The 14,925-nt window shown below is 36.1% G+C and overlaps 1 protein-coding gene across 1 annotated transcript in view; it reads right to left on the minus strand.

Moving 5' to 3' along the window:
* Positions 1–14,925, minus strand: part of trabd2a (TraB domain containing 2A) — an 82,336-nt gene that overhangs the window by 47,263 nt on the left and 20,148 nt on the right. Inside the window, exon 3 of the mRNA XM_088630327.1 lies at positions 63–209. Within this exon, the coding sequence (XP_088486453.1) occupies positions 63–209 (147 nt within the window). The remainder of the gene's footprint in view (positions 1–62; positions 210–14,925) is intronic.

A 14,925-nucleotide genomic window follows, 5' to 3' on the forward strand; every position in this document is an offset into this window, starting at 1 on the left:
CTGATGTCATCGTATTTTTCTGTTATTTTCACGACCGGGAAATTAGATTACTTGGGACTCACTTGGGAGGTGTCATGGTTGAAAATGATGGAGTTCAGGTCTCCACAGTTGTAGTGCTTGATGAGATCTTCTGTGGTGTAGGGCACCTGAAGGCTGCCGGCTCTGAGACTCTCTTGCTGGAGCAGAGTCTGGTTCAGAGCGAAAATCACCTGTCCAAGAAAAAAAAAAGGATAATAGAAAAGTACAGTTAAAATGCATATACCTTCAAAATTACTTATTTGCAGTAGAGATATCCATTTCTTTTTGCAACACAGAGCTCTACACAACCTCTAATATACAGCACATATTTTAAGTTTGCTTTAGAACTCAGGGGTATGAATATAGAAGAAAAGATCAAACAATATAGTCTGTTTTTACATTTATATCCACATATAGTACAATATTTAGCTAATTGCACCACCAGAACACACTTAAATCCACACTGCCCTTTAACAGGAATTTCTCATAGGATGTATTCCATTAAAACAACAAACTTAAGTTCAAAATTAATTTTGTATGTTCAAGTTCGCAAAACAAACCCAAAGTAAAATTCTAACAATGAAGTATTACCACATCATTTGTACTAAGCATTTATGTCAGTTTATATGTTTAGAACATGGAAAAACTAATTTCACATGGCCATTGCAACACACTGCCACCAAGGTTAATTATACCTCTGCTTTTAAAAACTACTACTATGCAATGAGGAAAAAAACCTGGACTTTCAAGAGACTTTTATAAGTCTCAGAATAACACAGTTATATCTAGTTACAGCTCACTTGTAAAGAGCTGCTAACAAACCAGTTTCCATGAGATTAGATAAGAGTTGTCAAAAAGTCTCTAATTTCCTTTTTTTTTGGGTTGTAAAACATTGACTAATGAGGACTAGAAGAGAACACAATCCCAAATATTTGTGGACCCTTACAAGTGCAAGAAAAGCAAAAAAAAAAAAAGCCTCTATGTCTTGGTACAAGTGTCTTTTATTGAGCATATTCTAGAGAGAACTCTGCAATTATGGGAGGTTAAAAGTACAAGAAATTTAAAGATACATCATAAGCTTGGATTTAAAATGGAAGGATGTCCTACCAGTAGTGATTTTTTCCATTCTATAGAGTATTTGTTAAACATATAATAATAGTAAGACCTGAAAAAGTGAAAAAAAACATGACATATGCCATACACAATACATCCACTGTGTACAGCAGAGGGTAAGTGGAAAAAAAAAACTGGATATGAATACTCTGAATTGTCCAGTCACTACACAAGGTACAGAGAGAACAAGGTGCAATAGATTGTCCAACATAATATAATGTGACTGTGTAAAACAGCAGGGGCAGTTGGGTTCAACTGGAAAATTTCAAAATACCTGATGTACCACTAACTTCAAAACGTTTAGTGTTTAATTGCAAAGCCTAACCTTCTGAAGGGATGTCCAGGATGTCACGTCAAATGGATTCATCCCCCTGGAAACTCTGATGGGGAAAATGTCCTGTGCAGCAGCAATGAGGCCCTGAGCAATACCATGCTGTACCCAATCAAACTGCTAAGGTCAGTGTTATCAGGCCTGCTCATAGGTACAATATAATCTGAATGGGGTCATTTCACATTTTCAGTAGAATCTAATTTTTCAGAATATCATTCTACTGTGCACTCTTTTCAACAGAAGTTATGGCAGTGCTGCTAATTATCAAAAAAGTATTTAGAAATATTTGAAAAAAGTCATAAATTGTTATAAAGTGTAAAGGGAATGCTCACTGCTGTGGCATAGATTCCTAATATGAAGTACTACAGGAAAAGGTCTGCAGATAAGATCATAGATATCATTTACTTTCAGAACGTTCCAAGCCAGAACTCAACCTCAGATGACCACTAAAATCGTGAGAGAACAGCGGAGAAGGTGGTGGGTAATTAGTCCAAAATCCGAAGAAGTTCAAGTTGGTAGCTGCGTCAGCATGACTAGGCTGCAAAGGAATTAGTAAAGGTTTATTCCATGCTGAAAAGAAAAAGAAAAGAGACACGACGTTTTGACTGTGGAGCCTTTTTCAGGTGTCATGGAATAAACCTTTACTTGTTCCGAAGTCCGAAGAGACATCCTCATTAGTGTCTCTGATCACTTACGGTTTGCAGACTGCCAGGACTACCTTAGCAATGTTGCCAGTGCTTTATCCTAGAAATAATTTAAAATCATGGATCTGCTTTCCTCTGTGGTGCTCTTGTGTTCAACTGGTAGACAGGACCTGGGCAGGAAACAAGAACAGGGGCCCCACTGACAGCCTGTCAATGCATCAGTCCCTTTGGGCTTTCTATGTTAAGTAAAGAGTGCCCAGGGTTTTGTTTTCAAAGTAAACAATCACGTGTAAGCCTGAAATGGTTCCTTCTGATCAAGGGCCATGATGCGTTGTGTTATTCGTTTTGTTATGTTTTGTTTTACTTCTCCTGTACCTCATCTTGTCCCATTATCAAAGTATCCTGTGCTTATTCTTCGGCCAAAGCTGCTGCCTGCTATTCTTTATCAATGCTAAACCCGTCCCCCCTCCTCTTTTTCCATCCCTAATTCAGTCCCCCCAAAAAATCAAAGCCTTTGTGGGGGAAAAAAGTCTTTTCTGAACAAAAGTAACAAGTTTATCAGAAGAGGGTGCTCTCTCTCTCTCTCCCTCTTTGTGTTTCTTTTCCTACTGAAGAAAATCGATTTAAGCCTCCCAATGTATACTATAGTTATGTGTACATCTATACCATGCATGCATATATATTTATACACGCACACATATACACATTACTCTAGGCTCCTTTTTTGTTTTCTACAGTGGTCAGATGACACTTTTACTTTCACTGTCATTGTTGGAGCAATCTCATAGGATAAGGGGGCAGAGCCCAGCAGATGCCTTGTTGTTTGGGACAAAGGAACTCCTGCCATCCTCTCCAGTCACAGCACTTTCATCCCCCTCTGATCAAAGCGCCACTCTGCATATGAAAGAGGGCTGGCTTTATGCTGCTCAAATTAGCCTATCGCCACCCCGCCAGCCTCCAAACTCCACAACAAAAACTCTCACATCTGTTCAATCTGAGCCTCATCTTCTGGGTTTTTTTCTCAGCCCTTAGCTTTGAGCGCTTTTCAGCCCCTTAAATTATGGTCGGGGAAAGGGGGTGTATGGATCACTCGTACAAAAAAAAAAGAAAAAAGAACCGAGAGAGAAAGAATAAGAGAGAGCTGAACGAATTACATTTCTTCCTGTGATCCCCTCTCTCTTGTTTCCAGGCTGTGGGTCACTGGATGCGTTTTCCCAGTCTGAGCTCTCCTTTTCAGTTTGCATAAACTGTTTCTTCTGTTTGCTGCACACACACCTCAAATCAAAGTTGGCTCAAATTAAAGCCTCATCGCCTATGAAAGTCAATAATCCTTCTTTGTCATGGAAATTGTGGCTTTTGGAAGGGGAGAGGGCCCAGGCAAAAAAGCTGGACATCTTAGAGATGAGCATGCGTCTTCAGAAGTTTATATCCACAACTCCACTGAGACTAATGAAGTGGAAGATCATAAGCTCAATGATCATACACTTGAAACCAGAACTTCTTTTCCATTATAAGGGAATGGGAGAGATGGTGGGAGGGGGGTGTATTTTGCATTCTCCGATTATAAGAGCTATCTTTCAATTTCCCCGTGATTGCTTAGGAAAACGAAGGAAAAAAAAGAAAAAAAAGCAAGCATGTGCAACTGGCAACCCAGCTTTTCCTGGAAAAAAAAATGACAAGTAGATCTGAGGTTGAGTCTTGGTAAGCTGTTTCTTTTCACAGCAAGGCTTTTTGCTAAAGCAGCTTTCCTTAACAATGCATGCTGTGGCCAACATGTACTGTGCAGCAGAAGCAGAAAAAAATAAGCAGCAGGCTCTTAAGGCATCACAGGACAGTTTGCTTTTCACAACACACATTTTGATCACAGTTCAAGAGGCATGCCGCACAAAGAAGGATGCAAATCAAAAGAAACAAGCAAAAAGATAAAAGAAAGCTTTCAGTTTTGCCATCTTTGCAAATATCTAGGTCCTTTTTTCACAAACTGTGCACCATTGAAACGTGTAAAGACAAAAATACTCCCTTTCAGTTATACTATATTTCACCAACATAGCACCTTTCATTAAAAATCTTAACACACTATCTGAATAAATACAAAAAGGTACAATAAGTTGTGAAAAGAAATAACCAGAAAGTTACAGGAACGTTTTTTGGCTAGGTAACCACGCAGCAAGAGATCTGTCGCTCTTGAAGTCAAGTCTCATTTATGTGGGTAAAGACAAAAGACCAGAATCAATATGATGTAGATTTTAAGATAATGCTTAACTGTAAAGTAAATCCATAAGTTATTATGGTGTCTAAAATGTGAGTTTATGAGTCAGAAGAAGCATGTGTTCTGGGTTCTGTCCTTAACAGGCAACAAAGTGAAAGAGTTGTGTGTTCACAAGTACAATTTGCAAATTGTATACTGTGCTACAATAATATATTATTGCTTACTATGAGATAATGAGACTAACTTCTCAGCTAATCTTACACAAATACAATTTTGAAAGTATATGACACTAATAATATCACTGACATGGGTCATAGATATTAGAATTCAGAGATTTCTGGGAAGGGAAAATGTCTTCAGATTTTTGCTGTAAAATACATGTCCTGAAAACAGTACTTATTTTGACAAAGCTTGAATCATAAAAAAATACTCTGAGTAACAAAAACACAGAGTTAAAAAATGTACAAGATAGTAGATGAATAATACAACAATTCATACTAATATAGCTGTTTAACCTATATACCTTTTATGTGTTTGAATTGACTATCATGTTAAACAGCTGCTTTGTGTTAAAAATACCTTGTGTCAAAAACCCTTCCAGTATTGTAAGGGTTAAAAATTTCATGTATTTTCACTCTGATTTCCATTCTTACAGCCATGCTCAATAAAAATAATTTTAGCTATGTACTTAAAAACCCAAACAAACTAGTCTACCATATTTGAAGTCACTGCCCAGTTTCTGCCAGGCTGAATTTTCAAAATTCAAAACTTCAAAAGGCGCAGGTGTTATGACCACATCAAATATTGCTAATCTCAAAAATCCTGCATTTCAGAAGGAAATCTTACTTTGCACAAGTTGAAACTTGGCAAGTAAATGCCAACAGTATCACTTTTCCTCATGAACATGTCTTACATCTCGTGTCTAACCAAAGCTTCATCTAAAAGGCAAACTTCTCCATGTTTCCTTCATTCTAGGTTAACCTTTGCATCTTCATTCATTAGGTCTTATCACAGTCACTGACTTATGCTGAATTGCTTAACCCACTTATCACTGTATGTTTATTACCTGTTACCTGACATGAGAAAACCTTTTTATAAGGCCGTAAACAGCAATACCTTTAATATAATGATATAATTATATAAAATGAAAAGGGGTTATGTATTTTTAAATGAATAATTAGCTATTAATTTACCAATTGCCAGGAAGTGGTATTAAGTTCAAATGAATGATAAATTGCAAATTGTCATGATCTGCTCTGTCCAATGTGTAATTGGTATGCTTCATGAGGACAGGTGGATTCACTTACGAGTAATGACTTCTATTAGAGCTACACCTCGAAATCAAAATAACTGCATTAAACAATTTGCTGATGATGACAGAATCTCTTATAATACAGAAAGCAGTGGTAAAAGCTGCCCAATGATCATCTGGACTGGACTGGACCAAAGACGTTCTTTGGGGTAGATGTTCTGGACACTTGGTTTTTCTTTTTGGCTTTTTGGCAGTATGAGGTAACAATGGCAGTTTTCCCATTTTAAACGAGGGATTTAAAAGAAAAAGGAAATACTTTATTTAAATAGATGCATCTGTCATGTAAATGTTTCATAAAACACAAAAGCAACTGACTGCTTAAATTCTACATGACATCAGGGAATACGGAGGCAGATACTGGCTTTTTCTTTATAATTTTATTGATATACAACTTGTCTGTTGGGTTTTATGTATTTTAATCATTTAATTTTTTTAAACAATGCACTACTTATAATTCTTTCCTTCTTTTGCCAAGTTTATTTCTCCACATGTATAATAATTTCCATTGTTTATACCTGACAGTTTTTAAGAGAAATTTGTGTTTCACAGAACTGAAAATCACAGGAATTGGAACCTGTTGCATCTGACATTAAAATTAACCCATTTCTAATATCTTACTAATTTTATGGTGAAATGGGACAAAAAAAGCATTTTTATTCTTTAAATTAGAGCAATGACTATTTTAGGAATACAATCTGTGTACTCTACTCTTTTCTTAAGAGATAATCAGGAAACTCCCCTTCTCACTGTGTTTCTGCAGCATGGGCAATGTGCAAAAAATTATGTTTTAGAAATGTCTGTGTTGTGAGAAAGAAAACTTTCTGTAGTTTGGTCAAATACTAAGACACTACACACAATAATACTACAGACACCCACATGCCAATGAATATGAAGAGACAGCAATATCGGATACCAGCAATCTACCATAAATTGTCTAAGACATGTCTTTCCGCAACAGTTTGCATTATACTTGTTGAGATATTTGTTTCAGCAAGAACAAGCCCTCTGACTGCGGACTATTCACAGAAACACCTTATTATAAGTATGATTGCCAGAGACTAAGAAAACATAATCCACTAGATAAAATTTCAGACTTAAAATGCACAAAAGGCCAGGTGGATAGGAAATGTGGATAAACATTTACAGGGAATGGTGAGCCACAAGACTTAAGTTTCTTTTTCTTTTCACTTTGGCTAAATTAATGCAGCTGTCACAAAATCACGGAATGTTAACTATTCCATGGTCCAGCTTTATTACACAGAACTACATTACCACTATCAGCTAATACAGCGATTCACCTTTAGGTCCCATAGGAGCTCCAATTAAGCAGGTGCACAGGAAAGAGCAAAGGCTGAGCTTGCTGACCCACAAATCCTTACATGTGGGATGGAAGTGAGAAGGTTAATCTGGGCTTTTCAACAACGTTTAGGAAGAAGGTAGTGTTGGCAAAAAGAAAGAATGAACCATATTCCCGAAAAAAAAAAGATCATGCCATTTCATTTAAGAAAGCTTGTCAGCAAGCTCAAAGTGCTGTGCTGTACAATAGTAAGAAAAATATTCAAAGATATTAATAGAATATTCCGGGCATATGTAAGGGATACGTGTAGTTTTTGGACATGTAGTATAAACATGACCAGTTCTCTCACAAAGCAAGAATGAAGGGATTCTCCCATAACTAAGGTCAATCGGATGGCCAGATATGAACTGTCAAAACTTCTTGCCATTGTTATTGAGGACAATCAAGGAAGCATGTTTTTTTTTCCAATATTTGAACCACAACGGAACACACAAACAATACACAAAAGGAAGGTCAGAAAGAAAAACAAAAACAAAGGACCCTAAGGACTCCAGGCTGAGTTTTGTTCCCCCAACACAATTTGTCTGTACTCTTCGGAATGACAATTTCTGCGAATGAATACAACCAACCGTGAGACAAGAATAGTTCAGTTTTCCCTAAGCTTGCAGAATAGATTTTTTTAGCAGAAGTCAGACCCCTCGGCAAAAGATAGTGCCTGAAGATTGCTAGTAACCAAGGAATCATTACTGAGCACGAAGGCTTAATGGCACAGTCGTACCAGTCACATCTAAAAGCTCAGTGCTTTTAAGCATTGTGTCACAGGGCACTTCTCGGGACAGGACATTCAGTCATGCATTGAGTGAATTGGTGACAAAGAAGGTTAAGAGCAACCTTAATCTGGGATGGCTTGTGTGGTATTACGTAAATTCTATCAGAAGGTTTGAAATGGGCTAGCTGGAGTGCAAAATATTCAGAGGCATAAAAAGTCTTCTTTTTTACTTCTGTTCTACAAACGTAGCTTCTCCAAGTCTGTATTGCATATATACATAACTAGAAGGGGACTGATTTTAGATGAGAGAAAAAATAAATACACAGGATCCAAACCTTGTCCTTCGGGGGTACTGTCGACTGCATTTTGATTCAACAAAACTCGAAATTACCAGTGCCACCTGATGCCTTTAATTAATAGATCTGCTTGTTTTGTCTGTGAGGTTTAGTTTACTTTTCTCTCTACTCAGACCCGAGTTTCAGTAATGCCCTTCTTGAAGCTCTTTCTTTCCGACAGATTTTAAATTTTCTTGGCCTCTACTTGGTGGTCAACTTATGGTGATTAGTCACAGATGAGACTGACAACAGACCTTCCCACAACAATGTTTTATGCAGGTTACGGTGATGTTGAGTCCTTTAATCTCAAGACAATAATCCTGGCCTTTAAATCACCTTATCCTAATGTTGTGCTTTGCACATGAGAAATGCGGCTATATCAGCAGTCCTTATAATGGATAAGATTCTGAAAGTGTACTTAAACCCTAGTATTTCCTGAAAACCCAATAACCAGTATTCATTCATTGACAAGACAATTTCTCTCACAGGCACAGCCACTTTAAAATAAAATCTAAAACGCTAGTTGAGGTAACGGTAGCAGGCTCTTGCAAATAAAAAGCATTTCAATGGCTAATCAAGCAAAGCAAATGGAAAAAATACGTGTCCAGCTATTCAGTAAGAATGGTATCTGTTCTTCTGTATCTGAGAGGCAAAATGAGCTTCTGTCACGGTATTTTAAAGAAAAATAAACATTTACAGTAGTCTGGGATCTTAGGCGTCTCCCAGGATTCACTTCAGTTGAATACATACTTGTTTAACGGTAGAATGGGCATGCATTCTCTGGTGCTGGGCAACACTGGAAAAAAGAGGCAAAGGACTACACCTTGTTTCTTCTCTGATTTCGCAGCCACTTACTAGTTGACCTCAGCTGCTTCCGTTCAGCCTTGGAAAGGCTGTCTGACATTACATCAGGTTCAGATCCCTTCAAACTCTCTAAAAAATGCTCTCGAGGGCTGAATTTACCTTGGCCCCCAGCCACCATGAAATATTTAGGATGTCGGGATGAATCAACATCAGAAACAAAAGAAACTGGAGAGTTCAAAACTGACGGCTCCTTTGAGCCTCCAAGCATGTAACACAAATGTTAACAGTTCTTCTAGCAAGCGAGCTGCTCCCATGGTCCCAACTCTGCAAAATGCCAGCTCAGGTAGGCAAATGGTGATGAAAACATCACATGTTTGTGCTGCGGAAGTTAAGTAAACCAATACCTCTCCAAAGCTATCTGACCTCTCAACTTCAGATAAATGGCTTGAGAAAAAAGTACAATTCTACTGCTTTTTTTATTTGCATTGATTGTTGACCTGTGAATGAACAACTATAAACATCCTTGAATCAGGGTAATTTTTAAGCCACACATCCTGCTGAATTAATTACTAAAAATACTTTTACAACCAGCTGTGTCTGATGCTTTACCTTAATAAATTCACAGAGAATACTGTGAGTTACTTCATATTAGCTACTATCAGAGAGAGAAGCCTGAAAACAGGTCAGTAGGCTATTTCAGTTCATTCACGTTCAAACAATGCTGATAATTTATGTTATGACTGTGATATCAATATTGTACGGTCTTTGCATATAACTGCAATTAGATATTTGAGACAAACTGGATTTTCTTTCCCATTATGTTTTACATCATGCTTTCACAAAAAGTGTGGTTTTACTGTAATTTATTTGTAAAACTGCAAACCTTGTGGATTCTTCATGCTTTAAGAAAATGTTCCCATGTCAATTTGTCTCCATCTTTTTCAGTTTTCCTGCTTCTTCGTGTTCATTTTTTTCATATGAACCCCTAGCATGATCCATGTGCCTTGGAAATGCTAAACATTCTATGGCTAGTCTGAAGTATCAATAATGTTCTTTGAGGCTTGCAAACTGTTATACAGCCTTTAGCATTTGATGGACATAAATGATCAAGCTTGGAAGGCAGCAAAGCCTACCCCTAATTAATAATATCCATTACTGTCATTTACTGCATTTTTTTCCGGATTCTCAGATGTGAGCTCTGCCAACACAGGCGGTGTCTATTAAAACGTCAACAAAGAGCAGGAACATTATTGATGAAGGAGATTTCCTAGCCAGACCTTGTAACTGATTAATTTGCCGCAGACCCACCTTTTAAAAGGGCATTGTGAGATCAAAGGATTTAAAGATCCAAGGATTGTTACCACTCAGCTGCTATAGACAAACTTGTCTGTTCAATGTAGGTAAATAGCAGATATGAGCACTACCTAACTGCTACATACAGTAGAACTGCCTAAAACCCAAGGAAATATTGATGCAGAAATCCCACAGAATCTAATAAAACATCGATAAAACTGAATACTTCACTTACATTATTTGTTTAATGCATTATCTGCCATTGGCCATTATTTAAATGAACTAATTTTACGTTTGCAATAGGGAAAATGTTGTATATGGAATTGAATGGATCATAAAAATCATACATTTCATATAATAAACATAATACATTTTAATTTAATTAAAATGTATTATGTTTATCATATGAAATGTATGATTTTACAACCATTTACAACCATTTAAAACCTCATTAAGGAATTTAAGAATGGTTTAGTTTTAAACTGAATTTTATCCATCCTTTGTTAGAAAAACATTTTTCATATAAAGGTTAAAAGGTTTTAACCCAAGAGAAACCCATCTGCTAAAACAGTAGGTCACTAATATGCTTCCTTTGTGAACCACATGTGTGTGCAGGTTAAATAAATGTTTCTCTGCCACATATTATGGGCAGTAATAATACTGAACATTTGTTTAACCCAAGACCATGGTTTTCTCAGGAATCTATTCTCTTATTCATGTCAAAAGACACACAGAAGATTTTAAGAACTCGCGTTGGCACATTCGGAATTTTGGCTCTTCTGAGGTCAAGCTAAGAAATGACATGCCTGCAGGCTCGTTTACCATTCTTTTCTCATAGACAACGAAGCTATTAATTAAGACACATCATTCTTACAAAAAAAGTGGGAGCCAGATGTCTTTTTTTGCATTGCAGGTTTCCAAGCCCCATATTCCCAAAGACATGCCAGTTTCATAGTCTCAGTCCTACAGGGGGAGGAGTAAATGTCACACAAACAGTTTGAGGTTTTCAAACCTTAGAACTATGTAGCCCTTCAGAAAAATCCCTAAAGCACTCAAAATCCTCAACACAAATAAGAATGATACTTAAATACTTACATGAATATTATTTAAGAATTATTTTTTAAAATAAATGTATCCATGTCACTAGTAGTATAATCATCTATCATGTTTATTTTTATTCACACTAGCAAAGCAGGAAGAACTGACAATAGTGGTAGATGCATACCCTAATTCATACTATAAAAATATTATATTTTAAAGCGAAAAAATCTTGGATTCAATTTAAAAATTACATTATGGCTTTTAAATGAGGTGAAAAAAGCAAAACTCATTTATAGAAAAATTATCTTATTACATGTACTGTGTGACCAACTAGGAAACTGTGATTCCAAAAGCAAAACATGTTATCTGGGGGTACCGAGAGGTCCAGCTTCTGATGGCTAAGAATCCATGTCCAGTTCTGACACGAAGGTAGCGCACAGCACAGTAATCATTTGAACCACAGTCAATTCTTGTTGTACCCACAGCACATTTGACAAAGCATTGATTTGGGAGGCAGTATAGTGTTCTATATATAGGACACACCGTACAAAATGGTATATAGCGAATATATTATATTGAACATGTAATATATTGTTATATGTTGTATATTATATACTTTGTATTACTGAATTAAGGCATATTCTAAGTGATTCTCAGTCTTTTCAACCTAACCTACATCTGTCTAACAATAAGCAACTACGAAACTTCAGAGAAAAACAGATGTTCAGTAGTGTATTATCTATCTGTTCAATAGTGTCATTATTTTTCCAACAAGCATTAAGAACACTAGTTTTAAATATTTAGAAATGCTGTTTAAAATAAGATAACTCATAGAGTAAGATCACCTTACGGTCTAAGTCTGTAGAATGTAACAGAAGTTCTTAGAATGCTTTCATATTTTAAAATATACTATTTTTCTATCTAGTAAATTGTAGTTTGATATTGCCATTTGTCTGCTTCAAGAGACTTCCATCTTACTGTACAAGGCTTTTCCAAACCTGTATAATTATTATAAGGGTAGGCACTCATTTTTTATTGCTTATTTCATTAAACGTTTATGCAATAAATTGCATATAGCAGCGATTTAAAGGAAAGCTCATCAAAAGAGCACTTATGACTTATGTATACAAACTGCTGTCTAAAGCTCACTAGAATGGCCAAGGTCACTACCTCAAGCTAAACCCCATGAAAAAGGAGTCTCAAAATCACAACTCTACCGTGGCCTGGCCAGTCACTGTTTAAAAAACTCCCAGTAAGGATTGACCAGCTACTACTGACAAATCCCAGCAAACATATCCTATAAAAGACACTTCCCATTGCTGGCTTGTACCAAGGAGGTAACAAACAACATGAATGCTTCTCCAGTGCTGCCTAAAGATCCATAAGAAAACAGTGTTTCTTAAACCAGCATTTCTTCCGAAAAACGATTGCCTGTAACATCCCAATGTTTAAAGAAAGCCCATTTCCTTTATTTTTACTTTTCAGAGAGCAAGTAACTACTGCTTGTTCCTTTGCCTCTCACATGCTTATACCACTACCTTCCCACCTTGACTCAAATCCAGTTCAACATTAAGGCTGCTTATCACAAAAATGACTGCTTGTTTTAAGACACAAAGACGAAAATCTTCAAGAAAAATCTGAGTCTGGATTGAAAGCATAGTCATTTCATACGTTTTTTTCTTCAAGCTCACAGAAGTTGTTAACCTGTAGCAAAAAAGAACATACCTACATATGTTGTTGATAAAACAAAAGGTCAGTTCTAAAAATGCCTATAGCAATATTTTCTACAGTAGTTCAATAACAACAATTAGAAAGTAATCCCTAGTATTTCCTCTTCAGATCTTCACAGACGGGGCAAAATTTGCTTTGGATTAACCAAACTCTGAATGTAGCAGCACTGTTCGGTACAATCCGTTTTTTACAGGATATGGTCAAATGAAGTGTTGTTTTCCTAGAATAATTTAATGAGACCCACAAATGCCTGACAAAAAAAAAAGTTAAAATAACTCCCATTCCTCCTATTTTGATTTTAGATGTGTCAATGTGTCTTCATTTTTTAGCTAATATTGGAACTGTGATGGATACAATTAAAACCACAAAAACAAATGTCGGTTTGAAGAGCTAATAATTAAAGCACCATGAATTAGTGCAAATTGTGTGTACATTTTTATTTACAGCCTAAATACACATCATTCATCTAATTAAAAAGCATGCAACATGTTTTCTTATTTGGAATGCTTAGCATCAGGTTTTCAATCATCATTTTGAGAAAACTTTCAAACACTATCACTAGTAAAAAGCTATGAGAGATTCTATATCCCAGAATCTGTTACAAACCTTTCGAAACTGAAAAAAAGAGAATGTAACATTGCCACTGGAGGCCTCAAAATGATTTAAGATGAAGAGATTTCATAAGAATGGAGAAGAATGAAAAAGAAGACATGCAATTAACTTTGAACAGTGAGGAACAGTAAGCTTCTTGTCAGGGATCCACAGCTTTTATGAGGTCAGCTACCAAATCCCAACAATCCCACCCCCTCCCCAAGACAAACACTCTTTGGGCTTAAATGACCCAGAAAATGCAGGCTATTTCACTAAAGTGTGTGGAATTCTTTGCCGAGCAGGGAAAAAAGTAAACAATACAAGGAAAAAAAACAGCACTGGCTTTTTTTCCTGAAGTAGCATTTAAAAACAAGGACACCTCATAAGCAGCTATACAAAAGATCAAGAATTCCACAAAACACAGACTAACAACAATATAAGGGTCTTCAGCAGTTGATATACTGGACACTAAAACACCACTTAAATAAAATTCATGGTAAGAATTTGTTCCTGAAATCTGAGCTACAATCGATGATGTAAATTAAAAAAAAGAAAAGGTTGAAAATACGTATAATGTTCGATAAGAAAATAATAAAAAATGGCACACACTTTTTAAATGTCATTATTGTGAATGACAACTCAAAAGATTCTATACAGAATAAAAGTGCTAAAACAAAATGTTTAGAAATCACAAAACCATTAAAGTGCTCCTCCCTTTGGGTCTTTAGACAGAGCAATCATTTATAAGCTTTCAAATGATTCCTGGTGATTGGGAGTAGACCTGCTGAATTACAGTAGTTGTTTTCTTCTTTACCCTTTCAAATTTCTGTCTTGAGTTTAGGTAAATTATTAGTTACTATTTTTATCTGAGCGTACAACTAAAAACTAAACTGGAACTCCTGAGAAATTTATAATTCTTAATCGGAAACAACAAAGTAGAATAAAATTGACTTGTATTTGTCAGTCTCTACAGATGAAAACACACATGCCAAAGGGAGGTTTGTGTGCTCAGGAACACATGTATTTTTATTTTCAAGAGAGTAAATAGAAGAAATAGGCTGAGATAAAACAGAGTACTTTGTTAAAGCCAAAACCTTGATCAATTAAGACTGATGGCTACAGGTATTGTCTTGAGACATCTTGGAACTGTGTTCAAAGCCATTTCAGATGACCAAAACGCAGAAAGTGCTTCCATCAACAGCTTGAAATATGCATTGAAATATGCATTGATAACCATCCTCGGATTTTATGCAATAAATGTCAGAAGATGAAGAGAGTAGTGCTTTAGTCAAAAACTTCAAAGGACTGAGATTGTTATCTGAATGAAATAAGATTTTAAGGTTTTAAAACCCCCTCCACAAAACAAAATATTAAATGATCATAACTTATCCAAACAAGTCAGTTGAAGGTATGAGTTTTTTTCAGTTTAGTAATTTT

This window comes from Lepisosteus platostomus, chromosome 4 (genome assembly GCF_059453375.1).
Source record: "Lepisosteus platostomus isolate fLepPlt1 chromosome 4, fLepPlt1.hap1, whole genome shotgun sequence".
NCBI lineage: Eukaryota > Metazoa > Chordata > Actinopteri > Semionotiformes > Lepisosteidae > Lepisosteus > Lepisosteus platostomus.